This window comes from Acomys russatus, chromosome 21 (genome assembly GCF_903995435.1).
Source record: "Acomys russatus chromosome 21, mAcoRus1.1, whole genome shotgun sequence".
NCBI lineage: Eukaryota > Metazoa > Chordata > Mammalia > Rodentia > Muridae > Acomys > Acomys russatus.
The window spans coordinates 8,437,800-8,454,515 of record NC_067157.1 but is presented as its reverse complement, the minus strand read 5'-3'; the positions used below and the strand labels follow the sequence as shown (position 1 = coordinate 8,454,515).

Below are 16,716 nucleotides of genomic sequence, written 5' to 3'. Positions count from 1 at the left end.
GGTTTTCCAAGCCCTGTCTGTTAAGACTTCTTCCCTCACTAATGGGCCTTAGCTGACCGACAGCTGCGTAGATAAATGGGGCTATTTCCAGGCTCTGAGCTCTGCCTCACTCATCCGAATGTCCGTCCGCAAACCAGAGCTGTGCTGTCTTGGTTACTATTTCCTGGTTGTAAAGTTTGATGTTGTGACGTGTAAAGTCTCTACTTCTTTGTTAATTTAATTCCTCTGGTCTTTTGTAATTCCATGAGTTTTAAAATCAGCTTGTTAATTACAATAAAGAAATTAGCCAAGATTCTAACAGGGGTTGTGTTGATTTTATTGAACAATTTTAGTGTGTTGACACTTAATAATTAAATAATTAAATAAATATGATATTTTCACCATTCATTTCTATCTTCTTTCAACAATGTTATGTATTTTCCAGAATATAAATTGAGACTTCTTCTGTTCAATTTGTTTTTTAAGGGTTTCACTATTTTCAGTCTTATTATATGGAATTGCTTTCTTGATTTCATTTTCAGGTTGTTCAATGTAAGTATATAGAAATACAGTTGAGATTTCTGTGTATTGATTTTTGCATCCTGCAACCTTGCTGATAATTTATTGGTCCTGATAATTTAAAAACTGAGTTCTTTAGGATTTTGTAGAGACAGGGGTAATTTTACTTCCTTTTCCAGTCTGGAAGACTATCCATGTGTTTCTTATCAAATCGCCATGGCTGAGCCCTCCAGCACAAAGCCAGCATGGCTAAGGTAAATGCTGGCCACAGGGAACAGCATCCAATCCTTTCCCATAAACTGTGATGTCACCTGCAGGCTTTTAAGGGCCCATTGTTGAGGGTGTTTCCTTCTGTCTTGGCCTATTGACTGATATTTATCATGAAAAGGTATGTGGTTTTGTCCCATGTTTTCTGCGTCTATCAAGATGATCATGTAGTCTGTGGGCTTTTGTGTTCTATCCGTGGGATGGATTAATTTATTTGGGGACGTTAAATTACCTCTCAGGTCCTCCTTGGTTGGTGTAACTCTTCCTGGAAATCATCAGGTTCAGTCTTGTCAGCACTGGGAGGAAGGTTCCTGCATCCTCACAGGAGACGATGGCCTGTAACTCTCTTTTCCTGGTGTCTGTCTGGATTTGGCAGGAAAGTGATGCTAGCTCCACAGAATGAGTCAGAAAGCATTCTCTCCTCTTTTGGTTTCCTGGAAGAAGTTGTGAAAAATCTGTAATTTTTTTCCCCTTGAAATGTTTGATAAACTTTGCCTCCAAATCATTTGCTCGTCTCTTTTTTGTGGCTGTACTACACAAAGTATCCTCTCTTGAGTCAGCTCCAGTAATTTTCCCATTTCATTCAAATTACCTAATTATTTACAGTTATTTTTATAGACTGCTTTAAATTTTCTCACTCCTGTAAGGTTGAGAGAAATATCTCTTTTTATTTCTGAATCCAGTGATTGGAGTTGCCTATATTTTTGTCAAGACATCTAAAGATTTGTTCATTTCATGAGTGCTTTCAAAGAACCAGCTTTTGCTATCATTGGTTTTTTTTCCCTAGTGTTTTTCTATTAGATTCATTTCTGCTCAAATCTTTATCCATTTGTTTTTTAATGTCAAGGTGAAATTGTTCATCCTTTACAATATAAGGGTTTAAAATTTTTCTGTATGTGGGTCATTTGCCTGCACACATGTCTGTGCATCACATTCATGCCTGGTCATGTATGTCTGTGCACCACATGTGTGCCTGGTGCTTGCAGAAGCCAAAAGAGGACATTAGATCCCCTGGTACTAGAGCCATACACAGCTGTGGGCCAATACATGGGCGCTAGGGTCTGAACCCAGGTCTTCGGGAAGAACAGGAAGTTTTCTTAATTGTTGGGCCATCTCTCCAGCCCTAAAACAGAAGCTTTCACTCCTACAAATTTTACCTCTAAGTTACTACCTTCGTCTTATGTCTTCATGGCTCTTGTCCCCAGACAGCCTCCGTGGAAGTCCCCAACAGTGGGACCTGCTACCTTCCCTAATCCTATCAAATCTTAGATTTTAATATTACCTTCTTGAAGGAGGAGTCTAGACATGGTGAAGCTGTCAGGGTCTTGTGGCCACAAATGCATGTCTTCATTGCTAACCCTGGGATACTTGTTTTGTTGCAGATTGCCTTTCCTTGGGGATATCAGGATCTACTTTGATCATGTTTAATATACAGTTATTGATGAAGCTAAAAAGTTATGGCTTGACTAGGATGAGGGTGAGGCTAGCAGAGTTTCCTTTTTACCTTTATCTCTATGCTATGTCTGGATCTTTACACACACACACACACACACACACACACACACACACACACACACACACCCCTCTACACACATTCACCTCATTTGGCTACATGTACAGCAGCTCACAGCCGGAACTATTGTTTTTGTTTTGTTTTGTTTTGTTTCTGAGTGCTTAGGTAGTAGCAAGGTAGGTGCTGTTCCTTCTAAACATGGAAGAACCTACCTCCTGGCTCCTCCCTGGGGAGGCAAGATCTCAATCTACCTCCAGTGCTGTTTAGAATGATTCCGTGTGTTCACGTCTCCCCTTTGCCTGTGCTCACTGGTAATAGTGACCACGTCAGAGCAGGGTTTGTCGAGCCTGAGGCGCGGGTAGCTAGCTCCCTGGGCTTCTCTCATGTCTGGTTCCTGCATCCCTCACCTTGTAGCCAAGGCATCCACTGCCGAAGAGTGCCTGGTAAACCCTGTGGCTATGAACCGCTACAGCTCGGATGCCTCCTCTCCTGCCTTTAGCCACCGGGGCTCCTTGACACACTCCTCCCTGTACTTCAAGAGGCTGAACTCTGGAGACGGCCACGTTGGGGGAGGCCCTGCCACGACCACCAGTGGTTCCCGTACAAACCCTGTGCCCTCTGGAGGTTCCTCAACGCCTGGACTGAGGCTCCCAGCCTCCAGCCCCAAGAGGAATGGGACATCTATCGAAGGAAACAGATGTGGTAATGTGATGTACACCTTGGCTTCCTGGTAGCTCATGGCCTCCACCTTTGCCTGGAAACACTGCATGGCGAGAGAGTATAGTGATTTGAACACGACACCTCCGGGAAACCAGAACATTCCACAAGCCCCTTCAATTTTTGTTATTCTTATAGGCAGCCAATCTCAACTTCTGATCATAAGTTAAGAAAATAATACATTAGGTTACCAATTAATAGACTCCAAAATGTCCACTACTACCTCAAATGCCATAGACAGCTAGTCCAGGAGTCCAAGGTGGGTGTTTTATCTGAATGCAGGGAGCCGTGCTCTGTTCCTTCTGTATCTCCGCCAGGTCTGTCTGTTTTCACACCTCTGAATCTAGCGGACAGTAGCAGAGATGGCACCTATGATGCCCTGGAAGGGATGGGCATGCGTCCCGCTCACAATCCATCGGCAAGATTGGATCACTAGGTCCCACTTAACCGTGAAGGAGCCCAGCTCTGTATCAGGAGAAAGCAGCAGCAGGCTTGGGTTAAAGATGGTCCTTCACATGGTGGGTGATGGATTCAGTGACGAGAGTTCACTGGAGAAAGCAGAGCAGACAAAAAGTGCCTCAGTGCTGGTCATTAGGCCCTCCATCTCCCTCACAAGAGAAACGTAATATGCGAAAGGGTTATGGCAACAATGTGGAGGCCATTCTGATAGATGCTTTACAATGGGTGTGCCCAGTCTGCAGCCTGGGGACCACCTGTGATCTGGAGTAGCAATGACTTTAGGATAACACATATCGTAAGCATCATATGGCAATGCCAAGAACACACCTGCTTCACAAAGTCCTTTCAAGCTTTTCATTAATGGGGATGGCGCCGTAGAGCAGAGTGGATAGTTTTGTGGATAAAGCAGGCTGGCAACCTAGATTAGCTTTTTTTCTCTAATTTTTCAAGTCCTAGTTTCTCTGTGCTTCTGTTTCATTACCTGAGAAATTGAAATGGTGGTACCAGCAACCCCTTCCTCATAGAATCATGGGGAAGGGTAAATAAGTTTATATGTATATCTGGTAGAAGGCCTGTGACCTAAGAGTGGGTAATCAATGCTAATGCCACAGATCCCATGAGTGCATCACTCAACAGACTCATAGCCGATCTCCACAGCTGGAACTGCTGAAGGGGACTCCAGGCCCGAGTCTGGGGAGCTTTTGCTTGCTCCTGTGTCACTACCCACCAGGCTGGCTGTGTGCACTTTGGCAAGCCACACCTCTTCTCTAGATGTGGATCCCTCCTCCAGGGGCGGCCATGAGTCACACAGCTGAGCTGTTTTGTACAATTCAAGACCTTCCAACAGCTTCACTCATCCCAGAGGAGCACACCCCAGATGGGCCTCTGCTTGGAGGAAAAGTGGCTCTGAATGGCCGAAAAATGAAATTATCCATTCTTTATAGCTGCAGGGACTCTTTCAGCATGGGTATTCCATTTGCGGAGCCTCTGCGGGGGGGGGAGGGGGGGGGCTAAAGGCGGAAAATGCAAATACATGAGTGAGCTACTCAACCATGCAGAGTCTCAGCAACTAGAGGGGGGCATGGGTGGGTGGGAAGGGACAGAGGGCTGGGGCTCGTGTCTCTGGGACATGGGTGGGTGGGAAGGGACAGAGGGCTGGGACTTGTATCTCTGGGGCATAGGTGGGTGGGAAGGGACAGAGGGCTGGGACTTGTATCTCTGGGGCATGGGTGGGTGGGAAGGGACAGAGGGCTGGGACTTGTGTCTCTGGGACATGGGTGGGTGGGAAGGGACAGAGGGCTGGGGCTCGTGTCTCTGGGGCATGGGTGGGTGGGAAGGGACAGAGGGCTGGGGCTCGTGTCTCTGGGGCATGGGTGGGTGGGAAGGGACAGAGGGCTGGGGCTCATATCTCTGGGGCATGGGTGGGTGGGAAGGGACGGAAGGCTGGGGCTCATGTCTCTGGGGCATGGGTGGGTGGGAAGGGACAGAGGGCTGGGGCTCGTGTCTCTGGAAGAGCTTTCCATTTCTGCCACCTCTCCTTCTCTAGAATTTAGTCACATGGTCACTAGCCGCATGGGGAACTAGACGATGTGGTTTCAGTTCCAGGCATAATCAGGGGCTCTGTTGTAAGGAGAAGGGGAAAGAGATGTTCTATGGGCCACTGATGGTCTGAGCATCCTAGCAACCCTTCCTTGTGAAGAATGTTGATATTCTCCATTTTTCCTCCCCTGGCCGCAGAAGGGGAACCGTGGCCTCAGTTTTGTGAGAGCCTCGTTCCTATTTGAATCCCCGACGGTTCAAGCAAAGAGGGGGGGGCTTGTTTAAACTGTCATTGAGCCAGCACCAGCTATGGACTACTTTCTACTGTTACTAGAAACAGTGCATTGCTTATAAGACATGTTACCATATACATTTCCAGACAACAGTGGAGCAAGAGGCAAGTCAGTTGTTGAACCAAACTGATTTGGCCGACTCCAGCGTTTGGTCTATCCAAACCACCCCAGACTCTCTGGGCTGTGCTTGCAGGGTTTCCTGGGGTCCCTTTTGATGTGGAAAAGGATGGAGAAGAGGGTGACAGTGGACAGGAGGCCAGCTCCACTGTGACTTTTTATCAAGGGCCCCTTCATATTTGCTTTGCTTGAAGCAAATCTGCCAGGCTACCGGTCATTAGAAACCATGGTGGTTCAGCGTGCTGAGCTAGGTGGAGCAAGACGGGCAATAGAGAAAGCTTTCGCTTCCTTTCCCATTTTCACCTACTGGCTGTGGGTCCTTCTCATTTTTCTTCTCTCACTTAAAACCTTCTCTCTCCCTCAGGACTGCCTGGTTTCCTCTGAAATTACATCCTAGGTAAAAACCACTGGCATCAAGAAACTGTTTCTCTTTCAGTGTGTTTGATCCAATTCATAAATCCTGGAAGAAACTTAGAAATGAATTTAAATTACAATGGTTTAAACCCCCCCCCCCCAGAGTCTGGAAAGCTGCACCAGGCTGCAGGTAGGAGGGAAGGGAGTGATGCCGTCCCCAACCTCCTGCTGCCCTGACAGTAGGAGCCGGTGCCTGGGCTGCCAACGCTGGGAGGTGCAACATGGGATGTACTTTCCCTGGCGGTTGCTGATGTTCAGGTGAATATTGGGAGCGTCTGTTTCTCATCAGAGACCCAACCGGCTAGAGCTATAAAGGGCTATAAAGAGGTTCTTGATAACCAAAGCTTCCAGAACATGCTACAGAATTCCCAACCACAAGATGTACAGTCAGAAGCCAAATAAATCTGACATTGTTGTCACAGCTCACAAGTTTCCTGTGGGCTGGCCTTGGCTTCCAGGGGCTGCCAGTAAGGGACAAGGGGACTTCTGCTAGAGAACGAAAGAGCATGAGGGCTGGGGTCTACAGAGGCAAGAACGGGCCTCCTCATTGTGGGAGAAGAGAGAGGGGGGCTGGGATGATGCAGGGAAATGCATGGTTTGGGGGTCCACGCCAGACAGGTGGGGCTTTGCCTATAGTGATTGTAAACCACCTATTTCTGTGCAGGACAGGGAGTGAGCTGGTGGTGGTGGGATTTAGGGAGCTGAAATACTGGACATTTATGGAGTGACACAGATGCTGAGGACTGACTGACTGGCTTTGGGGCTGATTCTGACATCTGCAGCCTTATCCTGTTGATCCGTGCTGCCCAAGATGGAAAGTGTTTTCACTAGCAGACATCTAAGAGATCCAGGTACTGGGCACCTAGGCAGGGGGCTCTTCTCGGGTCTGAGGATGGTGCCGTGAAAGCAGAGGCATCCCATTCCAGAAAGACAGACTGTAGCGTGCTACTGTGATTGCTGTTGGAGGTGGGAATGTGTGACCTATGTGACAGTATTGGATGGGAAGGGGTGCTGTGACATATCGGGTGGGGAGGGGGTACAGTGGCATATTGGGTGGGGAGGGGTGCTGTGACATTTTGGGTCGGGAGGGGTGCTGTGGCAGTATTGGGTAGGGAGGAGTTGAGGGACTGCCTCCCCTTGAGGAAGGCTGAGGGAGATGGAAGCCACTGAAAAGAGCAGCGACACTGGAGCTCTTTGCAGAAGTGTCTAGAGGCTCCTGGCTGAGATCACGTTGCTTTGTGGGAGGTGGGTAGAGGGTAACAGTGTCAGTTTCTGGCTGAGAAGGAATGCAGCCCAGCCTGGCCTGCTGGTCTCCAGGGACCACTTCTGTCCTGTTGGCAGGCCAGCTTGTCTTGAAGGAGAAAAAAAAAAAAAAAAACTAATTAATCTAAGGAAGGATCCAGATTCCTTCTCTCTGGTCTCTTCCTCCTTGTAGTGTCTTAAAAACTGAAAATGAAAGAGTGCAAAACAACACTGTTTCAAACCACCTGATTCTGCATAGATTGTGGGCTACCTGGGCACCCCAAACTCTTCATAGGCTTGGACACACACTTGGAGCCTACAGAGGTATCCCTGTCAGCAGCCTGACTCACACTGGGTCAGGCAGGGCCTGAGGTTGGAGGGAACTTGGAGATCCTGACACACACACACACACACACACACACACACACACACACACACACATACACCTGCACACTGGAGACGTGCAGAGCTTTGTGGAGCTGTGGGAAACAGGGATTTCTGACTCTTGGCTCGTCACTCCCTGTTCCACTCTCCCACACTGTTAGCTAAAATTTCTCCTGAATTATGAATGAGCAAAAAGCAATTATGTGTGTGCTCCTGGGGATGCATAAGACAGAAAGAGATCTGCAGATGTGATACAAGTACCTGTCCTTCAGAAGGGGCCGGCGGGATTGCTTTTCAGTACCGAATCTGTCGGTGGTCTGTTTTTCTGCTAACCATGAATTTGGCTTCAGGAGCAACAAGATCTAATTATGTACCCATTTACCACTGGGTCTCACTTTTCACGTCTCCATAGCCCATGGGGAGCCACATGAGCAAGCACAGCTTTCCCAGTGCTAGACAATGCTGTGGGTGGCGAGCGCTTTTCATACACTGTCCACACAGGGGCCGGGTTTATCCCATCCATCCAATACAGTTGACCTATCACATCTGCCTGTGGCCCTGTCGTGTGTGGGACTGGACCCGTCTGTCTTCCCGATGCTGTTCCAGTGGCTGGAGAGGGGCACGGTTGGATGTTGTTTTTTATTCTGTGAGCACAGACCTGTGTTGGCTTTGCGAACCCGCTGTGGGAAAGCTCCATTTTCCTTCTCTAGGAGTTCGCGTGCTTTGGGTGACGAGCAACTGCTGAGGTGTGACTCAGCCTACCTGCTGTCCTGTCTCGTATGACTAAAAGGCCCCTCAGAAACACTTCCCAAACAGCCTGGCTGCCCTTCCACCATCTTAATAAAAAGGGAAAGTGCCCACAGCCGGCACCAAGTCCCAAGCATGAACACCTGCCTCAGTGTCTCAAGAATCTGCTGTCGACAGCCATCGTGGAGAGCATTCGCCTCACAGATGATCAGGAGTCCTCCACTCAGCTGCAGACCACGGCTACAGTTCCTGACCTGGCTCAAAGGGCTGCGGTATCTTATCGGTGGGCCAGACTTCCCCTCCTTCCTGCCAAGTAGAGGAAATTAGATTTGACCTCTGCTCTCATCGGTCCAGAATCATCCGTGGACTAAAGACTTCCCGCCTTTGTAGTCAGGACATCTATTACCACCCTGATTAACAGCCATGCTCCCGTGGGCGGGCCCTGAAGACAGATGTGACTTCTGTGACTCCTCAGCCCCTCAGTGTTGAGTGCAGGTGTCTTTAAATGGAGTAAAAGAAATCACCTTTCACTAGCGGGGCGTCAGTGTTCCAAAGGCTCTGGGGAGCAGGAACAGTTCCTTGGCGAGATGACTGCTGTCAAACCACCTCATGGGACCCTTCCGGGTCCAGCAAGGAAAAGTCAGGGAAAAAAATATCAAAGTAAATCATAGTTTTTAACCGGGACAGATTCAGCAATGAATCTTGTTCTTTCAGTGCATAGGCACTGGGCACTTCACAGTAGTATCAAAAGTGGGAGAGGCAGCACAGAAGAAATGTGTATTGATGTAAGACTTAGGGAGGCAGCTGGGCACCGGTTTCTTGGCTCCTAGAATTTCCCTGTGGGGAGACTGCATTTTGCTCACCATCTTGGCCTTTTTCTAGCCTTGAAGTGATGGCAAAGATCACTCACACGAAGCTAGCCTGTTTCTGCAGAACACACTGACCCATTCCACAGGCATCAAATCCGTGTTCCGGGTGTATGTATTCTCTGCACAGCGTGGCAGGGTCAAGGGGGATATATGACCCTTGTAATGAGAGGCCTTGCGTTGTATTGTTCACCAAATGCCTCTCCCAAGGCCGAGCCAGGGAAAATGCTTCACACGGTTGTAAAATCTAAAGGCTGCAGAAAAGTATGAGGGACTGTACTGCGGCTGTGAGAAGCATTCGCGGAGAAGGATAAATAAAAGCCCGAGGTCAGATAGGTGACAGCGGGAAGGATGGCCATGATGTTCACGGAGGGGTCTGATGGTTCCTGGGCTGGCAGTGTTCATTCTCTCTCTCTCTCTCTCTCTCTCTCTCTCTCTCTCTCTCTCTCTCTCTCTCTCTCTCTCTCCATGCATGTCTGCCTATCTGTCTGATTTTCTTTGGATATGTGCCTTATTTTATTTGTGTGTATATGTACACAGCATGTGGCTATGTCACATACATGTGCATTTGTGTGCAGATGGCACTCTGTGTGTGTCATCACATTCATGCTGAGGTTTATGGACAATCTTGAGTGTTGGTCCTTGTCTTTCCACCGTGTTCAAGCCAGGGTCTCCTTGCTGCTTTTCTGTTGTGTGCACCAGGCTAGCCAGCTCACAGCCTTCCAGGGATTCCTCTGTCCCCATCCTCAGGAATGCTGGGGTTAAGGACACTTTTGCTATGCATCCTAGTTTCACTTCAGTTTTGGGGATCCAAACTGGGGGTCCTCATGCTTATATGGCAAGTGTTTTACCCATCAAGCCATCTCCCCAGCTCCCAGTCCCTGGGCTTTGATGGTTGATGGGGTATCAGTGGGAAGGAGAAGGGCAAATAGTGATGCAATAGGAAAACAGATCATAATCAGTGTGCCTTGATGGATACATAGGGAGCCTCCTTCACTCTGTGAGCATCTGTGGTAGGTTGACCAGAAGGCCCAGTGCTTTCCCACTTCAGTATCCGTACGTGCCTCTGCCTAGAGGATGGTGCCGTGTTCTAAGATACATGATGGCCAGATCGCAAGCAGGGGCAGCTACAGGATTTGTCCCTAGGTCCCCTAGCCCAAGTCTTTCCCCTCCATCTAAGAAGGAAAGGTACTATGGAACCACAATACAGCTGTTGAGTTAGAGGTATAGTGCATAGGCAAGGAGGACTCAGAGGGACCTTGAGTGGTAAATGTATTCAGACAGAGCTTGGTCTCAGGGACAGCCTGAGGCAGTGGCAATCATATGCTAGATAGAAACGAGCAAAAGCAAGGAGACCTGTGGGAAAATTATTGCAGGGAGATAGGTACACCTCCCATTCTTGTTAACAAATACTTGACAAGGAGCAACTAAAGGAAGAAAGGGCCTGTGTCACCTCACAGTTTTGGGGACAGCTCCTCATGACTGTTTGAGTTGGGGCAGTGGCAGCTGATTTTCTGGCTCCTACAATCTTCCTTTCCCCTTTTCTGTGGGATTTTCTAAGCTCTGCCTAATGTTTTAGCCTGCTTTCTTATGCATCAAGGACCACCAGCCCAGGCTTTGCTCTACCCACAGTGAGCTTGCTAGGCCTTCCTACATCAATCATCAATGAAGGTGATTTGTCTACAGGCCAATCTGGTGTGTGTGGGGGGGGTCCTTTTCTGAATTAAGGTTCTTTCTTTCAGAATGACTCCAGCACATATTGAGTTCACATAAAACCAGGCAGCACACTAGCTTTCCCCACCACTACCCCATTCAGTCTGAGACCCCAGCCTTCGGCGTGGTGCCCCCCACAGTCAGGGTGCCTCATCCCTTCTCTCTGGAAATGCTTCCCAGAGATATGTCTCCTGGATGATTCTAAATCCGGCCATGCTGACAATACAAGTTAGCCATACTATTAGGGGTACGAGTTCACCAGAGATTCAGCGGGATGATGGGGAGAAGGGCCAACAGGAGGGGTACCCTCCCGCGGACCCCAAAAAACCCAGTGCTGAGACAAAGGGCAAGTAGTGTGGTGACATCATCATCTTTCAAAGAGTGCTGCTGGAGGTAGAGGGGCAGGTTAGCCATTTTGCAGAGTCCAAAAGTAAAGACACACCTCAGTAGTGCCACACTGCCATCTGCAGAGGACACGGAAAGGGCCCAGGGTCGCTTGGCCCCATGGCCTGCTGAGGCCCAATTTACTTACCACTTAACCGAGCTCGCCAGCCCCAGGCACCAATTCCTAGTTATGGTAGAGCTCGGACCATAGACACAGAGCTGAGCGCAGAAGGGTCTGGAAAACTTTAGCTAGAACTTTGAACCAGGATTTCCGTTTGTTGAGAGCTTTCCCAAAGCTTCCTTCTGTGGACACCACAGCACAGAGGGGCTGTCCCCTTCCTATGTCCCTTGGTCCTCGCTGGCCTGCCACACACAGCATACACCCATCACAGAGAGGCATTTGGCCCTGCCGTGGACCTCGGGCACTAAGGACTCCCTCTGGGCTAGCTAGGGGTGGGTATGCCCAGTAGGCAGCACCAAGGTGGGTGTTGAATTTCACTGGCTCATCGTCCTCATTCTCTGCTCACTCCCCTTCAGCCTCGAGCCCTTCTCCAGAGATGCAGGACACCAGGCGACCAAGCAGCAGAAACCCTTCCACCTGGACTGTAGAGGATGTGGTTCGGTTTGTGAAAGATGCTGATCCTCAGGCCCTGGGGCCTCATGTGGAGCTCTTCAGAAAACATGTATGGAAGTAATGGGTCTGAAGGGAGAGCCAGGAAATGGGATGCATGGAAGGAGAGAGTTCAGGATCCCACCCCACCCCCATTGCTGGAGATCCAGACTAAGCTCTAGGCATGAGCCAGAGATGAGAGAGACAGAGACCTGTCAGAGCAGAGCAACTACCAGTTTTGTGTTTTTAAGGGATCTTTTTTCCCGTCTATTCTCTCTTGGGCCTTTCCTGCTTTCTGCCACTCACCTACCCACTCATCCATCTGTCTACCCATCCATATACCTGTCCATCTGTCTGTCTATCCATCACCCATCTATCCGTCCACTCATCCATCCACCCATCCACTGGCCCATCCATCCATTTATCTGTCCACCCATTCATTTTTCATCTGTCCACTCATCCATCCACCCATCCACCCATCCTTCCATCCATTTATCTCTCCACCCATTCGTCTGTTCATCCATCCATCCACCCACCCACCTCTGTCTGTGTAGTCAATAGTCATTGGTAGCACCCCTGCAATTTGCCAGACAAACTATAATCCAGTGTTCTTATTACTTAGACCAGTGGCAGTGACTCTCAACCTCCATAATGCTGTGGCCCTTTGGGACAGTTCCTCATGTTGTGGTGACCCGTTCCCCCCCCAACTGTAAAATTATCTTCGTTGCTACCTCATAACTAGCTTTGCTGCTGTTATGAGCCAATGTAAATCTCTGTTTTCTAGTGGTCTTAGGTGACCCCTGTCAAAGGATCACTCGAGCCCCCTCAAAGAGGTCATGACCCACAAGTTGAGAGCCACTGGCTCACAGGGTTAAATGAGAAAACACACATAAATATGTAACATGAAGCCTCGCTCATATAGTTAGGCTTCATATAAATGTTATTAACCGTTCTGAAATGGATGAAGATGGTAACTGGGGAGGAAGGCTTGCTACGTTACTTCTGGATGGCTGGTACAACAAATTGCTACAAATCTAGGACCTTAAGACAATGGATGCTGCTGATCTTTATTTCTCTGGGGTTGGAGCCTAGCCAGGGTTGCACTGGGCTAAGGTCCAGGTGTTGGCAGGGATATATTGTTGTCTAGGTAGACTACGGGCAGTCTGCTTGCCTGCCTGTCCCAGCTGCATGAGCAGCTTTAAAGCCAGGAGCATCTGCCCAGGTCCCCCTCAGGCTGGCTGGTCTGTGACTCTCTCTTTAGTTGGCTGACATGTGTCATACCCGGTCTCGTAGGAATGTAGGTGAAGCCTTGTCTGATTCAACCAGAAGAGGGCCAGAGTCTGACAGGTGCAAGGTAGCAAATGACTTCAGGGAGGGGACAGGAAGAAGAAGACATTTTAGTTGTTTGCTTCCGTTGTTCCCAAGGGCTTTCCCAGAACTGAGAGCATGTGATCTCTACGTACCTGCCCTGAAGGTCCCACCCCCCCCCCCCCCCCGCAACCCTTCCCCCTCATGAGCACTCCATGACCTTAGCCCCCACTGGGCTGCTCTGACTGTCACCTGGGCTTTCTTTCCCACCAGGAGATCGATGGCAACGCCTTGCTGTTGCTGAGGAGCGACATGATCATGAAATACCTGGGCCTGAAGCTGGGTCCGGCGCTCAAACTCTGTTACCACATTGACAAGCTGAAGCAAGCTAAATTCTAAAGGTCTCAAGGTCTGGAAGCAAACCCCGAGATCTCAAGCTTCCCTTCTGCCTGACCAGCAGCCGGCCCCCCTGTTTCCAGTAGAGTGTCCTTTTAAATGTCACAGCCACAGAGACTTTGTCCTTTTATAAAATGTGTGCATCCTTGCCTTCCCTAACGTTCCACGTGGCCCCTTTCAGAGGCTCAACGGTGTCACAGATTTGTTAGAGAAATCACAAAAAGCCGATTACATTTAGTGTTCCTGACAAGTTGTTCACTCTTTATGGGTGCTATTTGTGTCACAACAGACTGGATAACTGAATGCTGTCACAAGGTGAGCTCTGGAGGGGGCTCTCAAAGTCACAAGAAGGAGCTTGTCCCTGCTGAGGAGAGACCCATGGCAGCCTCTCGCTGTTCTGAGCGCGCACGAGCCTTAGTAGACTCAGCTCTGGGAGTCGCCTTCAGATGACTGCCTCGCCTTGCACTATCTGGAAAACTTGAATCTTTTTTTTTTTTTTTTTCTCTCTCTCTCTCTCAAAGGGGAAAGGATGTTTTCTAGTCCTGGCTACTGAACTCCTTCATTGCTCCACCAGAGGGCAGACTGCTAATGAGAATTCAGGATGTACTGACTGCATGGCTGGGCAAGGGTTTCTCTAAGTAAGATCTACTTTGTGCAGGGATGGGGGATCAATTCCTCAGCCAGCACCCCAGATTGCCACTTGGGAAGAGATCGTGATCTGTAGGGGTTTGGCTCAGCTGCTTGACTGACTGACAGACTAGGTAAGAATTCGGAAGCTACCATCTGCCTAAACAAAGATTCTCTTTGTTTAGTCCTGCCCTCCCAGAGGCTTACTGAGGCACTGATGTGCTGGCGTGCTGGGGAATCCTGAGGACATTTAGCTATGTGTATTTCTTGAAAAGGAAGAAAGAAAGAAAGAAAGAAAGAAAGAAAGAAAGAAAGAAAGAAAGGAAAACTGTCTCAGCAAAGTTTGAAATGGGAAGTGTTGGTTTCTAGTTACACGGCTGCATTCTGTAGCTGTGTCTGTGGCTAATTTTTCTAGTCTTCAACAAGTACGCAGACATGTTTTTATTGGGTTTAATTCAATTTACAAATAGGTTTTCACTCTTCACTGTGAAGTAATAGGAAAAAATTGATTTTCTACCCTTTGCAGCTGTGTCCAAGAGAGCCGGGTGGAGCCACGGTTCACTAGGCAGGAGGGCAACCTCCTCACTGCTATTACTTTGTCAAATCCTTTCTTTTTTCCTTGTTTATTCTCACTGAATAGAGAACTCGTGGGCACATCCTTCTCCTGAAAGACGCATCTGGGGAAGGTAAGGGTCAAGGGTAAGCCAGGGTCTCCCACGGTCATGGTGTGAATTTGAAAAAGGCATCTTTCCTTAGGTTACAGCCTGAACAAGGCTCCAGCTGGCAAATGGAGCTGGTTTGGAGGGTTTGGACCCCTCACCTCTCAGCCGGCCATCCTGGTCCAAAATAAGACAAATGTAGTGTTCTGAATGGATCTACCTATCGTACAAGTTAGAATTTAGGTGACGACCACAGGAAATATTCTATGCTGTGCTATGGGGCCCACTTTGATGTTCCCTATATGAGAAAGAGTGACACAACATTGCAAGATCTTTGTTAGGTATACAACAGTGCTTGGACTTGAAGTGTAACAGAGAAAAATGTCCCAGAGCTTCCCACTGAATGGAGCTTGATCAGGTTTCGGATGAGCTGGGTGTCTGCTATTTTTAGCATGAGACCAAAACGACCTTAAATTAGACCTCGGAGATGCAACAGGCTGTTAATGTTGGGTGCTCCCTGCTGCCCTGGAGTTCCACCCTTGTCTCAAAAAGCATCAGACAATTCACACACACGGAATTGCTGGTGTGGACACAGTGAGATCAGGAAAAATCACTTCACTTAAGTGTTAGCCCTGCCCCTTAGACTTGTGGTACCTCTTCAGGGACACAGTCTCCTTAATGGCTGGCAGTAGTAAGCTTTCCTGCCTAGCCTCACCAGTGCCCCATGTTAAGATAAGCCTCAACAAGTCAGGAGAGGCCGCAAGTAGATTTTGAGGGAAAGCTAGGACCTGGCTCAAGTCTGTGGGGGAACTGGCACTGCGTTCCCAAGCAGTGACTCTCAGTCAGGTGCTGGCTTATTTTCACATGAAGCCTTAAGTTTGTTTGATTGCAGGATCCCAGACTTTTATGGTTTGGCAAAAAACAAAGCAGAATACCAAGAAGCAATTTCATTATTTTTTTGGAATGAAGGCTGCCGTATTACAGAAGAACCAGCAGAGCCAGTTCTTCCTGCCTGTTTTTGCATGGAATCTGATTAACTGACCAAATCATTGTAGCAACACTGCAATTATAATTAATTTTCATCCCTCTCAAAAATCTTGTCAAACAGGGCAGCTAAATAGCCTTTCAAATGTAAAACACACCAGGCTATTTCCTCTAAACAGACCTTAAAGGGTCAGGCTGTAGGGGTTACTCCGGCCCGAATGAGAAGGGCTTGAACTCACATTTGACAGATAACAAGGTCGCTATTCCATCTGTGTAGCTTTGCTTCAGGTTGTAGTGAATAATGACTGAATTTTGCATAACTCCAAATTAAAGAATATGTGTGCTCATCTTACAAACATTTCCAACTACATTTGTCTTTTAAACACTTGGGGAAAAAAATCAAGAGACAATTCTGTTGCCTAAAGCATTTTTAAATGTTTTATGAAATACATTATTCCCTTTGTGAAGATTTCAGATAAAAGATGTGGGCTGTGTGTGTGTGTGTGTGTGTGTGTGTGTGTGTGTATGTGTCTGTGTCTGTGTGTGTGTGTGTGTGTTTCTATGTATCTCCAGACACTGGAGTTGGAAAAAATCTAAGAAGTGGTTGGGAGTGTACCAGCTATTGCATGTTTTTAAATAAATATCTTCCCAGCTGTGTAATGTGGAGGCACAGCCCGGTCTAATCTTCTGGCTGTTACTGGTAGGTGTTCTTTCTTATTCTAGCAGTGCCTGTCCTGTGGATCAGACCAGTTCTAGTTTCTGGATGTGTTGCCCTGAAGTAGCAGACCAGACATGCCAAACCAGAGGACCTGTGTGCTCATGGAAAGGCCATCTTGGGGAGCCCCTGGCATGGAGCAGCTGTGTAAGGGTCTCAGTCATGTCTGCCAGGGAGGACGTGGGCCTCTTATTTTCTCCCGTAGGAGGGCCATTTTCCTTTTCCCTTTCATAAGAAATAAAGGAGTGGGGGAAATGCTTCTGG

At 48.3% G+C, this 16,716-nt stretch overlaps 1 protein-coding gene across 1 annotated transcript in view; it reads left to right on the top strand.

Moving 5' to 3' along the window:
* The window catches only part of Scml4 (Scm polycomb group protein like 4), a 47,865-nt gene extending 34,244 nt beyond the window's left edge, over window positions 1-13,621 (top strand). The window contains exons 5-7 of the mRNA XM_051164163.1: window positions 2,693-2,980; window positions 11,691-11,836; window positions 13,345-13,621. Of these exons, the coding sequence (XP_051020120.1) occupies window positions 2,693-2,980; window positions 11,691-11,836; window positions 13,345-13,470 (560 nt within the window). The 3' untranslated portion in view covers window positions 13,471-13,621. The remainder of the gene's footprint in view (window positions 1-2,692; window positions 2,981-11,690; window positions 11,837-13,344) is intronic.
* The last annotated feature ends 3,095 nt before the right edge of the window (window positions 13,622-16,716 follow it).